Source organism: Salvelinus alpinus, chromosome 4, assembly GCF_045679555.1.
Source record: "Salvelinus alpinus chromosome 4, SLU_Salpinus.1, whole genome shotgun sequence".
NCBI classification, from domain to species: domain Eukaryota; kingdom Metazoa; phylum Chordata; class Actinopteri; order Salmoniformes; family Salmonidae; genus Salvelinus; species Salvelinus alpinus.
In genome coordinates, this window is record NC_092089.1 from 84,444,154 (window position 1) to 84,464,502 (window position 20,349).

Below are 20,349 nucleotides of genomic sequence, written 5' to 3' on the forward strand. Positions count from 1 at the left end.
TAACATAATTCTAACCTTAACCCTAAACCCCCTAGAAATAGCATTTGACCTTGTGGGGACTAACAAAATGTCTCCAGTTGGTCAAATTATTATTTGTTTACTATTCTTAGTAACACGCCACCCCCCGCAACCACACACAGGTGTAAGGGGCACTTCTATGTAACCTTTGACACTTGGTTGAGATATCCTTCAAAAGCTAAAGCAAGACTATGTCCTAACAGTTCTAAATGTCCTCTTCTCTCCTCATATCTCCTCTGTGGTCGCTGACCTGAAAATAAATAGTGTGTACAAGAGGAGATGAGGAAAGAGGATAAAAATAAATCTTTATTAAACTAGGCAAGTCAGTTAAGAACACATCCTTATTTACAATGACAGCCTACCAAAAGGCAAAAGGCCTCCTGCGGGGACGGAGGCTGGGTTTGAAAAAAAATCATAAATAGGACAAAACACACATCACGACAAGAGAGACACCACAACACTACATAAAGAGAGACCTAAGACAACAACATAGCATGGCAACAACACATGACAACAACATGGTAGCAACACAACATGGCAGATGAGCAAAGAGGAGATGTGTTCTAAGTAACACTTGTACTGTTTTTCTTTTCAGGAGGGCTAGCTCGGAACATTTGAAAATGGATTTGAAAGAACTGATTTTAGCATTAAAAGACTCCAAAAAACAGCCAATCATTTCAGGTCCAGTACCATCGTTGGGCCGCGGGTGTGAAAGATTCAGCAGACTGCTGGCATTACACATCTGGCTAAAATCAAATCAAAGTTTATTTGTCACGTGCACCGAATACAACAGGTACCTTACAGTGAAATGCTTACTTACAGGCTCTAACCAACAGTAAAAAGACAGGCTATATACAGTAGCGAGGCTATAAAAGTAGCGAGGCTACATACAGACACTGGTTAGTCAGGCTGATTGAGGTAGTATGTAGATATGGTTAAAGTTATGCATTTATGATGAACAGAGAGTAGCAGTAGCGTAAAAGAGGGGTTGGTGGGTGGTTGGCGGGACACAATGCAGATAGCCCGGTTAGCCAATGTGCGGGAGCACTGGTTGGTCGCCCCAATTGAGGTAGTATGTACATTAATGTATCGTTAAAGTGACTATGCATATATGATAAACAGAGAGTAGCAGCAGCAACCCGTAAAAGACTACTGTGGCTCTGCTGGAGTTACTTTTATAGATAACTTTGACACCTTCTGGAAACAGAAGATACTCTACAGAAATGACGGAGTCCATCCAAATCATCTTGGCTCCTGGACTCTGTCCACACATTTCAAGGCTGCGTTGTAACAATGACTGGTAAATGATCCAAGACCAGCTCAGTTAATCACTACCATTGTGACAATGAGTCGTCATAATGCTGCATTAAATGTACATGATCCTAGGTACATTGACAAACACAATGTCAGTAATTTAATTTATGTATCCCTAACTGCACCGAATGCTTCTGTTTATCCTTCAGCTATTGTATGCAGTAATCACGAGCCTATGATTTAGAGCTACACTGTTAACACTGAGGCAGTGTGCAATAGTAGGAAGATCACTTTGTGCAGCTCACCCTGCACTATCAGCTCCAATATAAATAACATGAGTAAGTCTACCTCTGATAAGCTTCCCAGTAAAGCATTGAAAACAATCAAGCAACCCCAAAAAGTGCTAAAAATAGCCCATATTAACATATGTAGCCTAAGAAACAAGCGCCATGAAGCCAATAACTTGCTTGTAACAGATGACATTCATATTCTGACTATCTCTGAAATTCACTTGGATAATACCTTTGATGATACAGTGGTAGCAATACATGGTTATAACATCTACCGAATATACAGAAATGCCTGAGGAGGCGGTGTTGCAGTCTATGTCCAGAACCGCATTCCTGTAAAGCTTAGAGACGATCTAATGTTAAATAATGTTGGAGTAATATGGCTACAGGTTCATCTGCTTAAAGCCCATTCTTGTGGGAAGCTGCTACAGACCACCAAGTGCTAACAGTCATTATCTGGATAATATGTGTGAAATGCTTGATAATGTATGTGATATCAACAGAGAAGTATATTTTCTGGGTGATTTAAATATTGACTGGCGTTCATCAAGCTGCCCACTCAAGAAAAAACTTCAAACTGTAACCAGTGCCTGCAATCTGGTTCAGGTTATCAGTCAACCTACCAGGGTAGTTACAAACAGTACACTAGCTGTAATTAGGCTACAAATTACGTTACAGAGTAAGATGTAATTCTAGCTGTTGGCCAGTAGAGGGTGGTGAAAGACAGACAGAGAAACAGTAAACTCGATCAGCTCAACACAGAGCCCCTGACACGGTGGGCGACTGGCTTCCGGGTTAAGCGAGCGGTGTGTAAAAGCAGCGCGTCTTAGCGGATCGTGTTTCGGATGACCTTCACCTCTCCCGAGCCCGTTGGGGAGTTGCAGCGATGAAACAAGATCGTAATTACCAATTAGATATCACGAAAATTGGGAGAAAAATTCACAAAATAAATAAAACACTGAACTCCTACCATACTGTATATCCACATACAGCGTTGATAATTCGAGTGAACGGTGATGGTTAATTTGTTGAATAATTATTTTTTTTATACTCAACTTGCAAGGTGTTTTATAGCAATACAACAATACATACTTTCCTTATGGTCATACTCTATATAGGTCATATAACTCCCCTCCCATTTGGTACAATCCATGCGTCATTGTTTACAACAAAATGGCCAAGTATTTCTTCCCCTATATTCAAACTGGATAAAGGCGCTTTAAATAACGAAAACGAAACTAACTACCGAACTGAAAAACACACCGGAGTTCTGTGTCGGATTGACTTCAGGATCACACTCACAGCATGGCATTTCAAATGTCAACTGTCTCTTCGCGTATCAGAGCCATATGTCCATTTTCCCGCTGTCGTAGTGGTGACTTTCATACTAGTGATATCGGTGTGTGCTCCAAATTTAGAAACATTTTCGGTGTTGCAAATCGTCAGGTGTATTCGCTGGTGCGAAGTGGGCAGAGTTCGGCGAACTCCAGCCCTGCAAAGTGCAAGGCCATTCTGAACCAAGGGGGTATTCATTTTGCAAACCGTGTGGAGAAGTTTTCAACAACTACAGCTGCCGCGAAGTCGTTTGAGTCGTTTCAGGGGCAAAACAAGGCCTCGACCTCCGGGGGAAAGTACGGTTCGTTGTACCGGATCGCCCTCGCCGCGCTTGGGGTGACCACCGCGGTCGTGTCCCTGCACGCAAGTGCCCATCTCGCCATGGCGACGGGATTGGAGCGGCTAGACCTTGACTCAGCCAAAGGCGACTGGAACGAGGTGAAGGGTAAGTTTGCAGACAGACACAGTCAGGGAGTGTGGGTGGGAATCTATAGGTGCTCATGTTGAGAATTTGGTTGCTCAACAGGACCTGTTGCATGTGAAAAGTAAAGTTGTCAAAGCTGTGTGGCCTAAATTGCAATAGAAAAAAATTAGGCGCCAACTCAAAGGTTCAAGTGGCTCATCGTGGCCTTATGTGGTACTAGGTTACTACCAAGTCATTAGTGCATTACAGCTTTTCATTTGTAATTTCCCTTTTCACTATGTTGTCCCTACATTACCCACATTGATTAGTGGAATGATCATAATCATCAACTCTCTGTCCCTCTCCTCTTCCTTAGCTGCCTTGCTCCATATGAGTCAGGGGGAGAGAAGGAAGCACTACAGGACTACCTACCTGTCCCTGGAGGAGGTGCCTGTGTGGACCGCCAAGTCACTAGTGGACAGAGGTTGGTGGCACCTTAATTGGGGAGAATGGGTTTGTGGTAATGGCTGGAGCGGAGTCAGTGGAATGGTATCAAACGCATGGTTTCCATGCCATTCCATCTGCTCTAAAACCTTGTTGTTTCTCAACTCCCGTCTGGGGTCCCACAACACAGGTTTACATGTGTTTGGTCCAGCCCAGCACTACACACTGTCATTTAGTTAATGCTAGGTTAGTAGGCCTATCGGGCCCCAGGACTACACACTGTCATTTAGTTAATGCTAGGTTAGTAGGCCTATCGGGCCCCAGGACTACAGCTGTGAGACACTGGAGAGCAGCATCGCTGAGCGTCCACTATAGATATTCTGGAACGACAACATAAACAGTAAACGCAGGTTAATATTACAGTGTTCTTATTAACAGTGTTGACAGAAGCAGGTGTTCATCTGTCTCCAAGGTGATTCAGTCAAGGCAACCAAATTCAAGAGGAACGAAGCTCTGGACAAGAAGATCTCCCTGTTCAGCGGTGACATCACCAAACTGGAGATTGATGGGATCGTCAATGCAGGTGATCATATAGTAACCTAGCTAATATTAACATAACATTATAGAAATAACATAACTTAAAGATGGAATTTGCAGTAGGGGCAATGACGCCATTGGCCCACCCCACCACCGCTGTTGTAGTTGTTGTTTCTGAGCGGAGGAGTGTCATGCATCATGGTAAATAAATTGCAGTACATATTGTGCTCTTCTATTGCACATGCAATGATGTCAGAGGGCAAAAAGCTGTGTTGGTTGTTTACAGTAACTTATTTGTTGTAATATCGCAAACGGACGTGGCTGTTTCACCATTTAAGGATTCCAGCTTTAACTTGTAGTAATAACATTACTTAAAAATAACAGAATCACATGTAGTAATAGCATTACTTAGTAATAACATAACATGACTAGTAATAATATTACTTAGTAATAACATAGCATGACTAGTAATAACATAACATGACTAGTAATAACATTACTTAGTAATAACATAACATGACTAGTAATAACATAACATTACTTAGTAATAACATAACATGACTAGTAATAATATTACTTAGTAATAACATAACATGACTAGTAATAATATTACTTAGTAATAACATAGCATTACTTAGTAATAACATAACATTTACATTTACATTTAAGTCATTTAGCAGACGCTCTTGTCCAGAGCGACTTACAAATTGGAAAGTTCATACATATTCATCCTGGTCCCCCCGTGGGGAATGAACCCACAACCCTGGCGTTGCAAGCGCCATGCTCTACCAACTGAGCCACACGGGACCATAACACGACTAGTAATAATATTACTTAGTAATAACATAGCATTACTTAGTAATAACATGACTAGTAATAACATTACCTAGTAATAACATTACTTAAAAATAACAGAATCACATGTAGTAATAACATTACTAGTAATAACATAACATGACTAGTAATAACATCATTACTTAGTAATAACATAACATGACTAGTAATAATATTACTTAGTAATAACATAGCATGACTAGTACTAACATTACTTAGTAATAACATAGCATTACTTAGTAATAACACAGCATTACTTAGTAATAACATGACTAGTAATAACATTACTTAGTAATAACATAACATGACTAGTAATAACATAGCATTACTTAGTAATAACATGACTAGTAATAACATTACTTAGTAATAACATAACATGACTAGTAATAACATTACCTAGTAATAACATTACTTAGTAATAACATAACATGACTAGTAATAACATTACCTAGTAATAACATTACTTAGTAATAACATAACATGACTAGTACTAACATTACTTAGTAATAACATGACTAGTAATAACATTACTTAGTAATAACATGACTAGTAATAACATAGCATGACTAGTAATAACATAGCATTACTTAGTAATAACATGACTAGTAATAACATTACTTAGTAATAACATTACTTAGTAATAACATAACATGACTTAGTAATAACATGACTAGTAATAACTTAGTTATAACATTACTTAGTAATAACACAACATTACCTAGCAATAACAGCATTACTTAGTAATAACCTAACATGACTAGTAATAACATTACTTAGTAATAACATAGCATTACTTAGTAATAACATAGCATTACTTAGTAATGACATTACTTAGTAATAATATAGCATTACTTAGTAATAACATTACTTAGTAATAACATAACATGGCTAGTAATAACATTACTTAGTAATAACATAACATGACTAGTAATAACATTACTTAGTAATAACATTACATGGCTAGTAATAACATTACTTAGTAATAACATAACATGACTAGTAATAACATTACTTAGTAATAACATTACTTAGTAATAACATAACATGGCTAGTAATAACATTACTTAGTAATAACATAACATGGCTAGTAATAACATTACCTAGTAATAACATAGCATTACTTAGTAATAACATAACATGACCACTAATAACATTACTTAGTAATAACATAACATGACTAGTAATAACATTACTTAGTAATAACATTACTTAGTAATAACATAACATGACTAGTAATAACATTACTTAGTAATAACATAACATGACTAGTAATAACATTACTTAGTAATAACATAACATGACTAGTAATAACATTACTTAGTAATAACATAACATGACTAGTAATAGCATCACTAGTAATAACATAACATTACTAGTAATAACATAGCATTACTAGTAATGGCATTACCTAGCAATAACAGCATTACTTAGTCATATAGTATTACTTAGTAATAACATAGCACTACTTAAAGTAATAATAGGTGACATTTCTTATAGTAAAACATGAATTGTGTACCTATCCTGAGGCCTCAGTGCTCTATATGGGACAAATCACTGTGAAATGAGAAGTATTATCGTACTGATCGTCTGTCTTGGTTAGAGTTAGAACTCTATGTCCTGGGGTTGATACATTATCCTGATCCCATCATAGAATTTTGAGTGAACTGTATCTTATTTCACGCTCCATGTCACAGTTGACCTGGTTACACACCCACATTTATAATCCCTCCATTTGGGTAAATAATGGTCTGGGAGTTTGATGAAAACCGTATCTTCTCTTTGTGTGTGTGTGTGACTACTGTACTGCATTCAGAGTGACACCTAGAGAGCTTGTAAAGAGCTAATGCTTATGCTCTACTTCTGTTGTTGAACTTTGACCTTTACCCACCCTGACCCTGTGGTCTTCTCAGTTTCCATTGAAATATAGCCCTGTTGGCTGTCTGCAGGGCCTCTTTGTTTAAAAAAAAAAAAAAACTATAGTATTAACTAATCAAAATCATATTAATGTCTTTATTATGTGTGCTTTAGAAAGAGGTTAATATGATACAATACACTGGTTGCTCAATGCCATTTGGGTGTAGTGTAATTTTCCACCTCCAGATGGCAGTAAAGGCATGTGTATCATACCATATCAGTCTGAAGTTTCTTTGTGATCATAGCAAGACTTTAATTAGTACTGTGTTTGGCTATGAATTGGCATTACTGTGTACAGTCCAACATCAGAAGAGCTACTTGATGATCAGGTTTTGCATAGAAAATGATGTTTCTTCATTGGTCATTTAGTGTTAACTGTCATAAAACAACATGGCCACCTATGTGGTGCTGTGTGAATAACTCATCTCTCATTAACATCATGTTGGCTCCAACATCAGAGCCAGCAGCCTGTATGTTTTACAAGGCTTTTTATAGAGTCCCACTCTCACTATGCAAAGTGCCACTGAATAACAAGAGAAACAGAGCTGTAAACAACCCCTAGAGGGGACAGGCAGAGCAAGGTGAGGGAACGAGACGGGCTGACTGAGGATGCATCTGAAACCAAATGGCACCCTATTCCCTATGTAGTGCAGTATATAAAGAATAGGGTAGGGTTTTGGACAAAGCTAGAGTGTGATAGGAGTAACAGGGAGAGGGATCAAGGGGACCTCTCGTGAGTATCTCTGTCACTATGGCAACCGCTGTGGTGACATGGAGTTTGGTGGGGGGGCCTTCCCTACTACAATAATGATAGGTGAAGAACTGCACACACCCAGTGCCACGCATTCGCATCACTTCACTCACTGCTGCTGATCGATCAGTAGGGAGGGCGAGCCGATAAGGGAGGACTGTTTATGTCGTTTGTGTCATTCTCAATAAAGATTGGATTTACAGTCACCCACCCACCCACCCCTTCACCATTTTATTGCTGTTGGCTTCTGCATTCTCCTATAAAACACTGCAAACATAAAAACCCACAAGCACTTAAGAGCTGTCTTAGAGATGGGGAGGAGGGCAGGTTGCAGGGTAGAACATCCTTCTCTTTACACCCCTCAATCACTCCATCCGGCCTCAGCAGAGAGAGAAAGCGATTGAGAGGAGAATATATTGTCTCTGATGGGCTATTTGATTAAGATGGATTACGCAATGAAATGTGAATAGTCATTGGAGTGATGAGGTAAATGTGTGTGGGTGCGTGACTCTACACTTGTAAAGTTCCTCAAGTCAACAAGTTTTTAGTTCTGTTGTTGTATCTGCATTCGATTGCATTTATTTCAATTAAACCCACAGCTCAATTTAGACTAGTTTCTACTGTAATAGCAGAGTAATGGTTTAACTACCTCCTGTCAGACAGCGAGGTATGGGCAGGGGCTAAATGTTCTCGCTGATTGTATTCCCAGGTCTCCAGCCTCTTAGGGGGTGTTAGAGATAAGAGGCCCCTGGTTGCTGTGGGGAACCCTCACTGTCACGGTTGCAGCAGTAGCTCAGATACAAGATAAGCGGCAATCCCGTCGGTCCAGGTCAAGGCCCCACAGACAAACAGAGAGACGGGAGCAGAGCAGCTGTGTTTCAACCTCAATGCCTAAACCCACTAGTCTAGAGATAACACAGCAGCATTGACTGGCCACACACGCACACGCGCACAGCACTGACAGGTGGCTGGCCCCAATGGCCACAGGGAGTTAGAGTGATTTCCACTGCTTCCCTCTCAGTGTCGGGAGGTAATCTACAGTATAGGCCCCACAGGTACACTACCTCCATACTGATCTACACTGTACTTAGTGCTACTGTTTTAATCACTGACTGCTGTCTCTACTGGCTGGCCTAAATCTCTGACTGTAGGTGTTATGACTGACTGCTGTCTCTACTGGCTGGCCTAAATCTCTGACTGTAGGTGTTATGACTGACTGCTGTCTCTACTGGAACTCTGCTGTAGTTTCTGTAGTGACTTCAGGCTATTTCTGTCAGTTTTAGTTAGTGTATCTCTAACTTTGGATACTGTACTGTAGGCCAAGTATATCTGCACTGTAGTTAGGAAGTTTGTCTGTTGACCCACATGCTCACACATACACATATATATGTATATATCACAAACACACACACACACATATTCCGGTTGGACCACCATCAGCAACCACTGCAATGCTGAAGCGCTCCAAAACGGACAGACATATTATCCCAGAAGAATTTACAACATTCTGATTTATATTTCATTTACATGTTTGACATTGACGAGTTAACAGGAGCCCCCAGAGTCAAGCCTTAATGACTGGTAAACAAAACGGTGGAGGAGAAAAAAAAGTGAATGAGTTTGCAGATCGCCCATTCATAGCAATTATTTCTCTCCTCTGTAAAAGCCCCCCCCCCCCCCCCAATCAATCGCCACTTTAGCTCGAATGGATGAAGTGAGAGCCTCATTAGCCTGATTGGCCCAGTGCAATGTGGGAATTTCAGAGAGGAGTCTGCCTGCTCATCAGCACAGTGCTCCTCAAGCTGCGTTCATCAAGGCTGTGTGCTTTGTTGTCTGTTCAACTGAGCTGGGCCTATACCTTTAATTAGGCCAATAGAGTTCAATAGAGTTTTACCTTGATTAGGCCTAAGTATGTTCATCAACGTTCAATAGAGTTTTACCTTAATTAGGGCTTCTGTCATTAGAGCTAGGTTGACTGTACGCACCGGTAGTGGTGACCAAGCAGTGGTGTAGTGTCACTGAAAACCAGGGTTGTAGTCGAGTCACTAAACCTCGAGTCCGAGTCAACTACCAAGTCCGCTGTGCTCAAGTCCGAGTCATGAGTCCCTATAGCTGCAGTTCGAGTCCATGGTCGAGTCACCAATGGTCGAGTCACGAGTCATGTCAGGAGTCCCTCAATTTATAATAGGTGTTATTATGCAATTGTTTTTAGTTGCCACCAGATGGCAATATATGAGGGGTCCAGCTGCGACACCTCTCAGTGCAGTGCATCCCTCAGGAAAAGTGGACCTTTTGAAAGGAACCATATAAGGAGAAGTGGGGGTTTCGAAAGGTGCCACTCAAGACGTCGTTTGAGTTATCGGATGTTAGTCATGGTCTGCAGAGATGACAGAAAGGAATTTCAGTTATGCAAAAAAAGAAACATTTACTCGCTGTGAGCTGTTTTTCGTAAATGTAAATGCTAGCTAACGTTAATTTTACAATGTATTATTTGATATTGAATATTTGAAATAATAATTGAAATATCAAGTCATGGCGGTTCTAGTAGTTATGTAATTCCAGCTCTCCTAGTGTTGACTCCATTCAACACCCCCACTTCTCCTTTATATGGTTCCTTCTGAAACGTCCATTCCTTTCGACACCCCCACTTCTCCTTTATATGGTTCCTTCTGAAACGCCCATTCCTTTTGACACCCCCACTTCTCCTTTATATGGTTCCTTCTGAAACGCCCATTCCTTTCGACACCCCCACTTCTCCTTTATATGGTTCCTTCTGAAACGCCCATTCCTTTTGACACCCCCACTTCTCCTTTATATGGTTCCTTCTGAAACGCCCATTCCTTTTGACACCCCCACTTCTCCTTTATATGGTTCCTTCTGAAACGCCCATTCCTTTCGACACCCCCACTTCTCCTTTATATGGTTCCTTCTGAAACGGCCATTCCTTTTGACACCCCCACTTCTCCTTTATATGGTTCCTTCTGAAACGCCCATTCCTTTCGACACCCCCACTTCTCCTTTATATGGTTCCTTCTGAAACGCCCATTCCTTTCGACACCCCCACTTCTCCTTTATATGGTTCCTTCTGAAACGCCCATTCCTTTCGACACCCCCACTTCTCCTTTATATGGTTCCTTCTGAAACGGCCATTCCTTTTGACACCCCCACTTCTCCTTTATATGGTTCCTTCTGAAACGCCCATTCCTTTCGACACCCCCACTTCTCCTTTATATGGTTCCTTCTGAAACGCCCATTCCTTTTGACACCCCCACTTCTCCTTTATATGGTTCCTTCTGAAACGCCCATTCCTTTCGACACCCCCACTTCTCCTTTATATGGTTCCTTCTGAAACGCCCATTCCTTTCGACACCCCCACTTCTCCTTTATATGGTTCCTTCTGAAACGGCCATTCCTTTTGACACCCCCACTTCTCCTGAGAGATGACATATCAGTAGGTGAGAACATAGAGACTCTGAGAGATGACGTCGCAGCTGGACCCTACTGCACTATATCGCCATTCGCTCATGAAAAACCCTAACTAATCCCTATCACTACCTCACAAGTTCTACTCAATACCTGTGTTACTTATTTACTACATAGATGAATGGTAAGTCAGGCTCTCAGCTACTTTTTTTTGTGATCACCCACTGATATTTGTGTAGTTTTTTTTTATTGTCAGAACCTGGCTATGGAATACAGGGGGAAAGTGGGAAGGCAGAGCGACAAGACAAAGACAGATTGGAACAACATGATGCTGCCACCCCCGTGCTTCACGGTTGGGATGGTGTTCTTCGGCTTGAAAGCCTCCCCCTTTTCCCTCCAAACATAACAATGGTCATTATGGCCAAACAGTTCTATTTTTGTTTCATCAGAACAGAGGACATTTCTCCAAAAAGTAATATATTTGTCCCCATGTGCAGTTGCAAACCGTAGTCTGGCTTTTTTATGGCGGTTTTGGAGCAGTGGCTTCTTCCTTGCTGAGCGGCCTTTCAGGTTATGTCGATATAGGACTCGTTTTACTGTGGATATAGATACTTTTGTACCTGTTTCCTCCAGCATCTTCACAAGGTCCTTTGCTGTTCTTCTGGGATTGATTTGCACTTTTCGCACCAAAGTACGTTCATCTCTAGGAGACAGAACGCGTCTCCTTCCTGAGCGGTATGATGGCTGCGTGGTCCCATAGTGTTTTTACTTGCGTACTATTGTTTGTACAGATGAACATGGTACCTTCAGGCATTTGGAAATTGCTCCCAAGGATGAACCTGACTTGTGGAGGTCTACAATTTTTTTTCTGAGGTCTTGGCTGATTTCTTTTGATTTTCCCATGATGTCAAGCAAAGAGGCACTGAGTTTGAAGGTAGGTCTTGAAATACATCCACAGGTACACCTCCAATTGACTCAAATGATGTCAATTAGCCTATCAGAAGCTTCTAAAGCCATGACATTATTTTCTGGAATTGTCCAATCTGGTTAAAGGCACAGTCAACTTAGTGTATGTAAACATCTGACCCACTGGAATTGTGATACAGTCAATTATAAGTAAAATAATCTGTCTGTAAACAATTGTTGGGAAAAATGACTTGTGTCATGCACAAAGTAGATGTCCTAACCGACTTGCCAAAACTATAGTTTGTTAACAAGAAATCTGTGGAGTGGTTGAAAAACGAGTTTTAATGACTCCAATCTAAGTGTAGGTAAACTTCCGACTTCAACTGTACATACATACATACAGTGGCAAGAAAAAGTATGTGAACCCTTTGGAATTACCTGGATTTCTGCATAAATTAGTAATAAAATTTGATCTAATCTTCATCTTCATCTTTGTCACAACAATAGACAAACACAGTGTGCTTAAACTAATAACACACTAATAATTGTATTTTTCTTGTCTATATTGAATACATCATTTAAACATTCGCAGTGTAGGTTGGAAAAAGTACATTATGTGAACCCCTAGGCTAATGACTTCTCCAAAAGATAATTGGAGTCAGGAGTCAGCTAACCTGGAGTCCAATCAATGAGACGAGATTAGAGATGTTGGTTAGAGCTGCCCTGCCCTATTAAAAACACTCCCAAAATTTGAGTTTGCTATTCACAAGAAGCATTGCCTGATGTGAACCATGCCTCGAACAAAAGAGATCTCAGAAGATGTAAGATTAAGAATTGTTGACTTGCATAAAGCTGGAAAGGGTTACAAAAGTATCTCTAAAAGTCTTGATGTTCATCAGTCCACTGTTAGACAAATGGTCTATAAATTGATAAATTCAGCACTGTTGCTAATCTCCCTAGGAGTGGCCGTCCTGCAAGATGACTGCAAGAGCACAGTGCAGAATGCTCAATGAGGTTAAGAAGAATCCTAGAGTGACAGCTAAAGACTTACAGAAATCTCTGGAACATGCTAACATCTCTGTTGACAAGTCTACGATACGTAAAACACTAAACAAGAATGGTGTTTATGGGAGGACACCACGGAAGAAGCCACTGCTGTCCAAAACAAACATTGCTGCACATCTGAAGTCTGCAAAAGTGCACCTGGATGTTCCACAGCGCTACTGGCAAAATATTCTGTGGACAGAGGAAACTACAGTTGAGTTGTTTGGAAGGAACACACAACATTATGTGTGGAGAAAAAAAGGACCAGCACACCAACATCAAAACCTCATCCCAACTGTAAAGTATGGTGGAGGGAGCATCATGGTTTGGGGCTGCTTTGCTGCCTCAAGGCCTGGACAACTTGCTATCATCAACGGAAAAATTTATTCCCAAGTTTATCAAGGAATTTTGCAGGAGAATGTAAGGCTATCTGTCTGCCAGTTGAAGCTCAACAGAAGTTGGGTGATGCAACAGTACAACAACCCAAAACACAGAAGTAAAACAACAACAGAATGGCTTCAACAGAAGAAAATACGCCTTCTGGAGTGGCCCAGTCCTGACCTCAACCCGATTTTAAAATGCTGTGGCCTCGAGCGGTTCACACCAGACATCCTAAGAATATTGCTGAACTGAAACAGTTTTGTAAAGAGGAATGGTCCAAAATTCCTCCTGACCATTGTGCAGGTCTGATCCACAACTACAGAAAATGTTTGGTTGAGTTTATTGCTGCCAAAGGAGGGTCAACCAGTTATTAAATCCAAGGGTTCACATACTTTTTCCACCCTGCACTGTGTGAATGTTTACACAGTGTGTTCAATAAAGACAAAAAACGTATAGTTGTTTGTGTGTTATTAGTTTAAGCAGACTGTATTTGTCTATTGTTATGACTTAGATGAAGATCAGATCAAAGTTTGACACATTTCTGCAGAAATCCAGGTAATTCCAAAGGGTTCACATACTTTTTCTTGCCACTGTGTGTGTGTGTGTGTGTATATATATATATATACAGCTAAGGAAAGAATTAGGACACCACTGTAAAATTATCAGTTTCTCTGCTTTTACTATTTATAGGTATGTGTTTTGGTAAAATTAACATTTTTCTTTTATTCTACAAACTACTGACAACATTTCTCCCAAATTCCAAATAAAAATATTGTCATTTAGAGCATTTATTTGCAGAAAATGACAACTGGTCAAAATAACAAAGCAGTGTTGTCAGACCTCGAATAATGCAAAGAAAATAAGTTCATATTAATTTTTAAACAACACAATACTAATGTTTTAACTTAGGAAGAGTTCAGAAATCACTATTTGGGTGGAATAACCCTGATTTTCTATCACAGCTTTCATGCGTCTTGGCATGCACTCCACCAGTCTTTCACATTGATGCTAGTAGACTTTATGCCACTCCTGGTGCAAAAAGTCAAGCAGCTCGGCTTTTTTTGATTGCTTGTGACTATCCATCTTCCTCTTGATCACATTCCAGAGGTTTTCAATGGGGTTCAGGTCTGGAGATTGGGCTGGCCATGACAGGGTCTTGATCTGGTGGTCCTCCATCCACACCTTGATTTACCTGGCTGTGTGGCATGGAGCATTGTCCTGCTGGAAAAACTAATCCTCCACCAAATGTATAAAAAAAAAAAAAAAGTAACCTTTATTTAACCAGGTAGGCTAGTTGAGAAGTTCTCAAAGTTCTCATTTGCAACTGCAACCTGGCCAAGATAAAGCAAAGCAGTGTGACACAGACAACAACACAGAGTTACACATGGAATAAACAATAAACAAGCCAATAACACAATAAACAAGTCAATGACACAGTAGAAAAAATAAAGTCTATATACAGTGTGTGCAAAAGGCATGAGGAGGTAGGCAATAAATTGGCCATAGGAGCGAATAATGACAATTTAGCAGATTAACACTGGAGTGATAAATGAGCAGATGATGATGTGCAAGTAAAGATACTGGTGTGCAAAAGAGCAGAAAAGTCAATAAAATAAAAACAGTATGGGGATGAGGTAGGTAGATTGGGTTGGCTATTTACAGATGGACTATGTACAGCTGCAGTGATCGGTTAGCTGCTCAGATAGCTGATGTTCAAAGTTGGTGAGGGAAATAAAAGTCTCCAACTTCAGCGATTTTTGCAATTCCTTCCAGTCACTGGCAGCAGAGAACTGGAAGGAAAGGCGGCCAAATGAGGTGTTGGCTTTGGGGATGATCAGTGAGATATACAGTGGGGAGAACAAGTATTTGATACACTGCCGATTTTGCAGGTTTTCCTACTTACAAAGCATGTAGAGGTCTGTAATTTTTATCATAGATACACTTCAACTGTGAGAGACGGAATCTAAAACAAAAATCCAGAAAATCACATTGTATGATTTTTAAGTAATTAATGTGCATCCTACCTGGCTGACATTAAAATAAACCATGGGAAAGCATCCTCCATTCTGTATTTAAGTGCAGAGATTACATGTAGTTTTGACAATATTAGCCTACCACTTGTGAGTAATGTATTATCACTTGTGAATGAGGCAAGAAACAGCGCATGCCTTTTCCTTGCGACTGTTTCAAATCATAGTCACACACCTCATATAGCCTAGCACATAGGCCAATATGTTTTGATATGGTTTGTATCACAACTAAAGTGGCCAAATAACTTCTTAAAATGAAGCACATTAATCCGCTTATCAACCAGTGTAGCCTAACTGGCATACATAAGCAGCGCATGAGTTTCAAGTTTGGGGAAGATACTTTTCACCATAAAAATGCACCTTCATAATAATAATAAATAATTACATGCATAATCACATTAGCGGTCACTTTTGACAACAGTGTTTTCCCGCTATTTTCATTTTGGAATATTCGCACTTACACAGCGTTGCTGTGCTTACAATGTGAAGAAATAGCCTAATAGTTTATCAACATTTTAAGCTAAACGTTCTGATCTGTTGCATCAGCCTCGTTGCTTTTAAAATGTTTTTTGATGCGAGTGGTTGTAATAATTTGGGATCTATCACATCCTACAACTGTCCAAGAGTCTGTTTGGAATATGCATTTCTTGCACAGAGGTACAAGTTGACCAATAGAATAGGTCAACATTTGTACTATGGGGGATAGTATATTGACATATGCTAGTTATTTTGCTGTTCATTAGGCCTACTCATCTTGTTGGCTGACAAAAAGTAAATGAGGACAGTTCTTCTAACATCTTCAATATGCAGCACAGAATTGGATAAGAGGAACTAGCACAGTTGCGTCTCCGATGTGTTAGTCTTCACTTGTAGCTTACTTCTTAGCTACAAGGGAAGAGATGCTGAGATGCCTGTGAGAAGGAACCGATCACGTGATGGGCGTTGGCTAATAAGAATTGAGATATCTGAGAGAGCCATGTGAGTGAGAGGTGCTTCGGAGCACGGCAGCTGGGAGAAGGGAATTCTAATTATTATATTCAGCCCAAGGGCACAACGGCCACTTTGTCCGCAAAAGGCATGGATTTTTTAGGGAGCATTACGGCCACACAAGGGGTATGCCGCCAGGAATTTCGAGGCCTGGTGAGAATATAATCAAGTACTTGGCTAATGGTGAATGAGAAACTGATTAAGCGTGTGCAAGAAACAAAGCAGAGCTCATGCATTTCATGCAACTTTAAAAAAATCATCATTAGTTGCATCATGCAGCCTTAGAATGTATTACAAATCAAAACATGTAGCACAATGTTTTGTATCACAACTAGAGTTACAGAAATAGCTCTAAATGAAGCATATAGGAGGACCTGTTTCTTTGTTAACCACTCAACACAGAACAGCCGCATGTGCGCACACTTTCTTGGAAAGCATTTGTAGAAAATATCCTTTCTATTTTATTCAGCTTTGTTCAATTGTGTTCGTCATACTATAAAAAATAATGCCACGGAATTCTAAGCAAATACACAGCCATATGCCATAGCCACATCAGGACCTAACATAAGGACAACTCAGAGTATGTTCTTCTGAAATGGACTACATTTTCTTCATATCATGTTTCTTTAGACCGGTCTAAAATAAATAATGGATTTATTGTGAAGGTGTAGGCTATTATACTAAATAGATTTATTAGACTTGTTAAAATGTAGATGTTCCAAAGGTCTGCATCAGTAACTTGTAGGCTACAGTATGCCTGGAAGCATGGAGATGCTAAATGTGTTTGTTAATTAACAGTCAATTGCCATGAGACCTGCAGTTATTTGTTTGACCATCACAGGCTGACAAAATGTCATGACCGCCACAGCTCTAGGTCCATTATCTTTTCGACCTACTTTATATCTGGTTTTAGTCCTTCAAGTTTACACTGAAAATGTTTTACCATCCCCCCCCAAAATACTTGTGATGTTTTATTTTAATTACATTTTTTACTGTTTGGACAAAAATCGCTGAAGTTGGAGACTTTTATATCTCCCTCACTAACTTCAAACATCAGCTATCTGAACAGCTAACCGATCGCTGCAGCTGTACACAGCCCATCTGTATCTACCTACCTCATCCCCATATTGTTTTTATTTACTTTTTTCCTCTTTTGCACACCAGTATTTCTACTTGCACATCATCATCTGCACATCTATCACTCCAGTGTTAATTTGCTAAATTGTAATTACTTCGCTACTATGGCTTATTTATTGCCTTACCACCTCACGCCATTTGCACACACTGTATATAGACTGTTTTCTATTGTGTTATTGACTGTACGTTTGTTTACTCCATGTGTAACTCTGTGTTGTTTGTGTCGCACTGCTTTGCTTTATCTTGGCCAGGTCGCAGTTGTAAATGAGAACTTGTTCTCAACTATCCTACCTGGTTAAATAAAGGTTAAATAAAAAATGTAAAAAAATAGGCTGAGAGAGGCTGGACTGAGGGCTTGTAGGCCTGTTGTAAGGCAGGTCCTCACCAGACATCACCGGCAACAACGTCGCCTATGGGCACAAACCCACCGTCGCTGGACCAGACAGGACTGGCAAAATGTGCTCTTCACTGACGAGTCGCGGTTTTGTCTCACCACGGATTCGCGTTTATCGTCGAAGGAATGAGCGTTACACCGAGGCCTGTACTCTGGAGAGGGATCAATTTGGAGGTGGAGGGTCCGTCATGGTCTGGGGTGGTGTGTCACAGCATTATCGAACAGCTTGTTGTCATTGCAGGCAATCTCAACGCTGTGCGTTACAGGGAAGACATCCTCCTCCCTCATGTGGTACCCTTCCTGCAGGCTAATCCTGACATGACCCTCCAGCATGACAATGCCACCAGCCATACTACTCGTTCTGTGCGTGATTTCCTGCAAGACAGGAATTTCAGTGTTCTGCCATGGCCAGTGAAGACCCCGGATCTCAATCCCATTGAGCACGTCTGGGACCTGTTGGATCGGAGGGTGAGGGCTAGGGACATTCCCCCCAGAAATGTCTGGGAACTTGCAGGTGCCTTGGTAGAAGAGTGGGGTAACATCTCATAGCAAGAACTGGCAAATCTGGTGCAGTCCATGGGGAGGAGATGCACTGCAGTACTTAATGCAGCTGGTGGCCACACCAGATACTGACTGTTACTTTTGATTTCCCCCCCCCCCCCCTCCCCCCTTTGTTCAGGGACACATTAATCCATTTCTGTTAGTCACATGTCTGTGGAACTTGTTCAGTTAATGTCTCAGTTGTTGAATCTTGTTATGTTCATACAAATATTTACACGTTAAGTTTGCTGACAATAAACGCAGTTGACAGTGAGAGGATTTTATTTTTTTGCTGAGTTTTTTTATATATATATATACAGTGGGGCAAAAAAGTATTTAGTCAGCCACTCTAGAGCAGTGATGTTTTGGGGCTGTTGCTGGGCAACACGGACTTTCAACTCCCTCCAAAGATTTTCTATGGGGTTGAGATCTGGAGACTGGCTAGGCCACTCCAGGACCTTGAAATGCTTCTTACGAAGCCACTCCTTCGTTGCCCAGGCAGTGTGTTTGGGATCATTGTCATGCTGAAAGACCCAGCCACGTTTCATCTTCAATGCCCTTGCTGATGGAAGGAGGTGTTCACTCAAAATCTCACGATATATGGGCCCATTCATTCTTTCCTTTACACGGATCAGTCGTCCTGGTCCCTTTGCAGAAAAACAGCCCCAAAGCATGATGTTTCCACCCCCATGCTTCACAGTAGGTATGGTGTTCTTTGGATGCAACTCAGCATTCTTTGTCCTCCAAACACGACGAGTTGAGTTTTAACCAAAAAGTTATATTTTGGTTTCATCTGACCATATGACATTCTCCCAATCTTCTTCTGGATCATCCAAATGCTCTCTAGCAAACTTCAGACGGGCCTGGACATGTACTGGCTTAAGCAGGGGGACACGTCTGGCACTGCAGGATTTGAGTCCCTGGCGGCGTAGTGTGTTACTGATTGTAGGCTTTGTTACTTTGGTCCCAGCTCTCTGCAGGTCATTCACTTGGTCCCCCCGTGTGGTTCTGTGATCATTTTGACCCCACGGGGTGAGATCTTGCGTGGAGCCCCAGATCGAGGGAGATTATCAGTGGTCTTGTATGTTTTCCATTTCCTAATAATTGCTCCCACAGTTGATTTCTTCAAACCAAGCTGCTTACCTATTGCAGTTTCAGTCTTCCCAGCCTGGTGCAGGTCTACAATTTTGTTTCTGGTGTCCTTTGACAGCTCTTTGGTCTTGGCCATAGTGGAGTTTGGAGTGTGACTGTTTGAGGTTGTGGACAGGTGTCTTTTATACTGATAACAAGTTCAAACAGGTGCCATTAATACAGGTAACGAGTGGAGGACAGAGGAGCCTCTTGAAGAAGTTACAGGTCTGTGAGAGCCAGAAATCTTGCTTGTTTTTAGGTGACCAAATACTTATTTTCCACCATAATTTGCTAATAAATTCATTAAAAATCCTACAATGTGATTTTCTGGATTTTTTTTTCTCATTTTGTCTGTCATAGTTGAAGTGTACCTATGATGAAAATTACAGGCCTCTCTCATCTTTTTAAGTGGGAGAACTTGCACAATTGGTGGCTGACAAAATATTTTTTGCCCCACTGTATATACACTTTTATGTGGAAAAAACACTGTATTAAACTCAGTACTAGTATTGTTTTTTAATTTCGTTAAGCAGTTTGTGTTTCTTAACCAGGCAAAGCTAAATAGTAGGCTGGTGACTAATAGTTAAGGGGAAGCA

At 40.7% G+C, this 20,349-nt stretch overlaps 1 protein-coding gene across 2 annotated transcripts in view; it reads left to right on the top strand.

Annotated features, from left to right (window-relative positions):
• The first annotated feature begins 2,343 nt into the window (after positions 1-2,343).
• macrod1 (mono-ADP ribosylhydrolase 1) overlaps positions 2,344-20,349 on the top strand; it is a 130,757-nt gene continuing 112,751 nt past the window's right edge. Inside the window, exons 1-3 of one of the 2 annotated variants that reach the window (XM_071399318.1) lie at positions 2,344-3,342; positions 3,677-3,784; positions 4,217-4,327. In XM_071399318.1, the coding sequence (XP_071255419.1) occupies positions 2,868-3,342; positions 3,677-3,784; positions 4,217-4,327 (694 nt within the window). In that variant the 5' untranslated portion in view covers positions 2,344-2,867. The remainder of the gene's footprint in view (positions 3,343-3,676; positions 3,785-4,216; positions 4,328-20,349) is intronic. The other variant, XM_071399319.1, reaches the window with a different exon arrangement.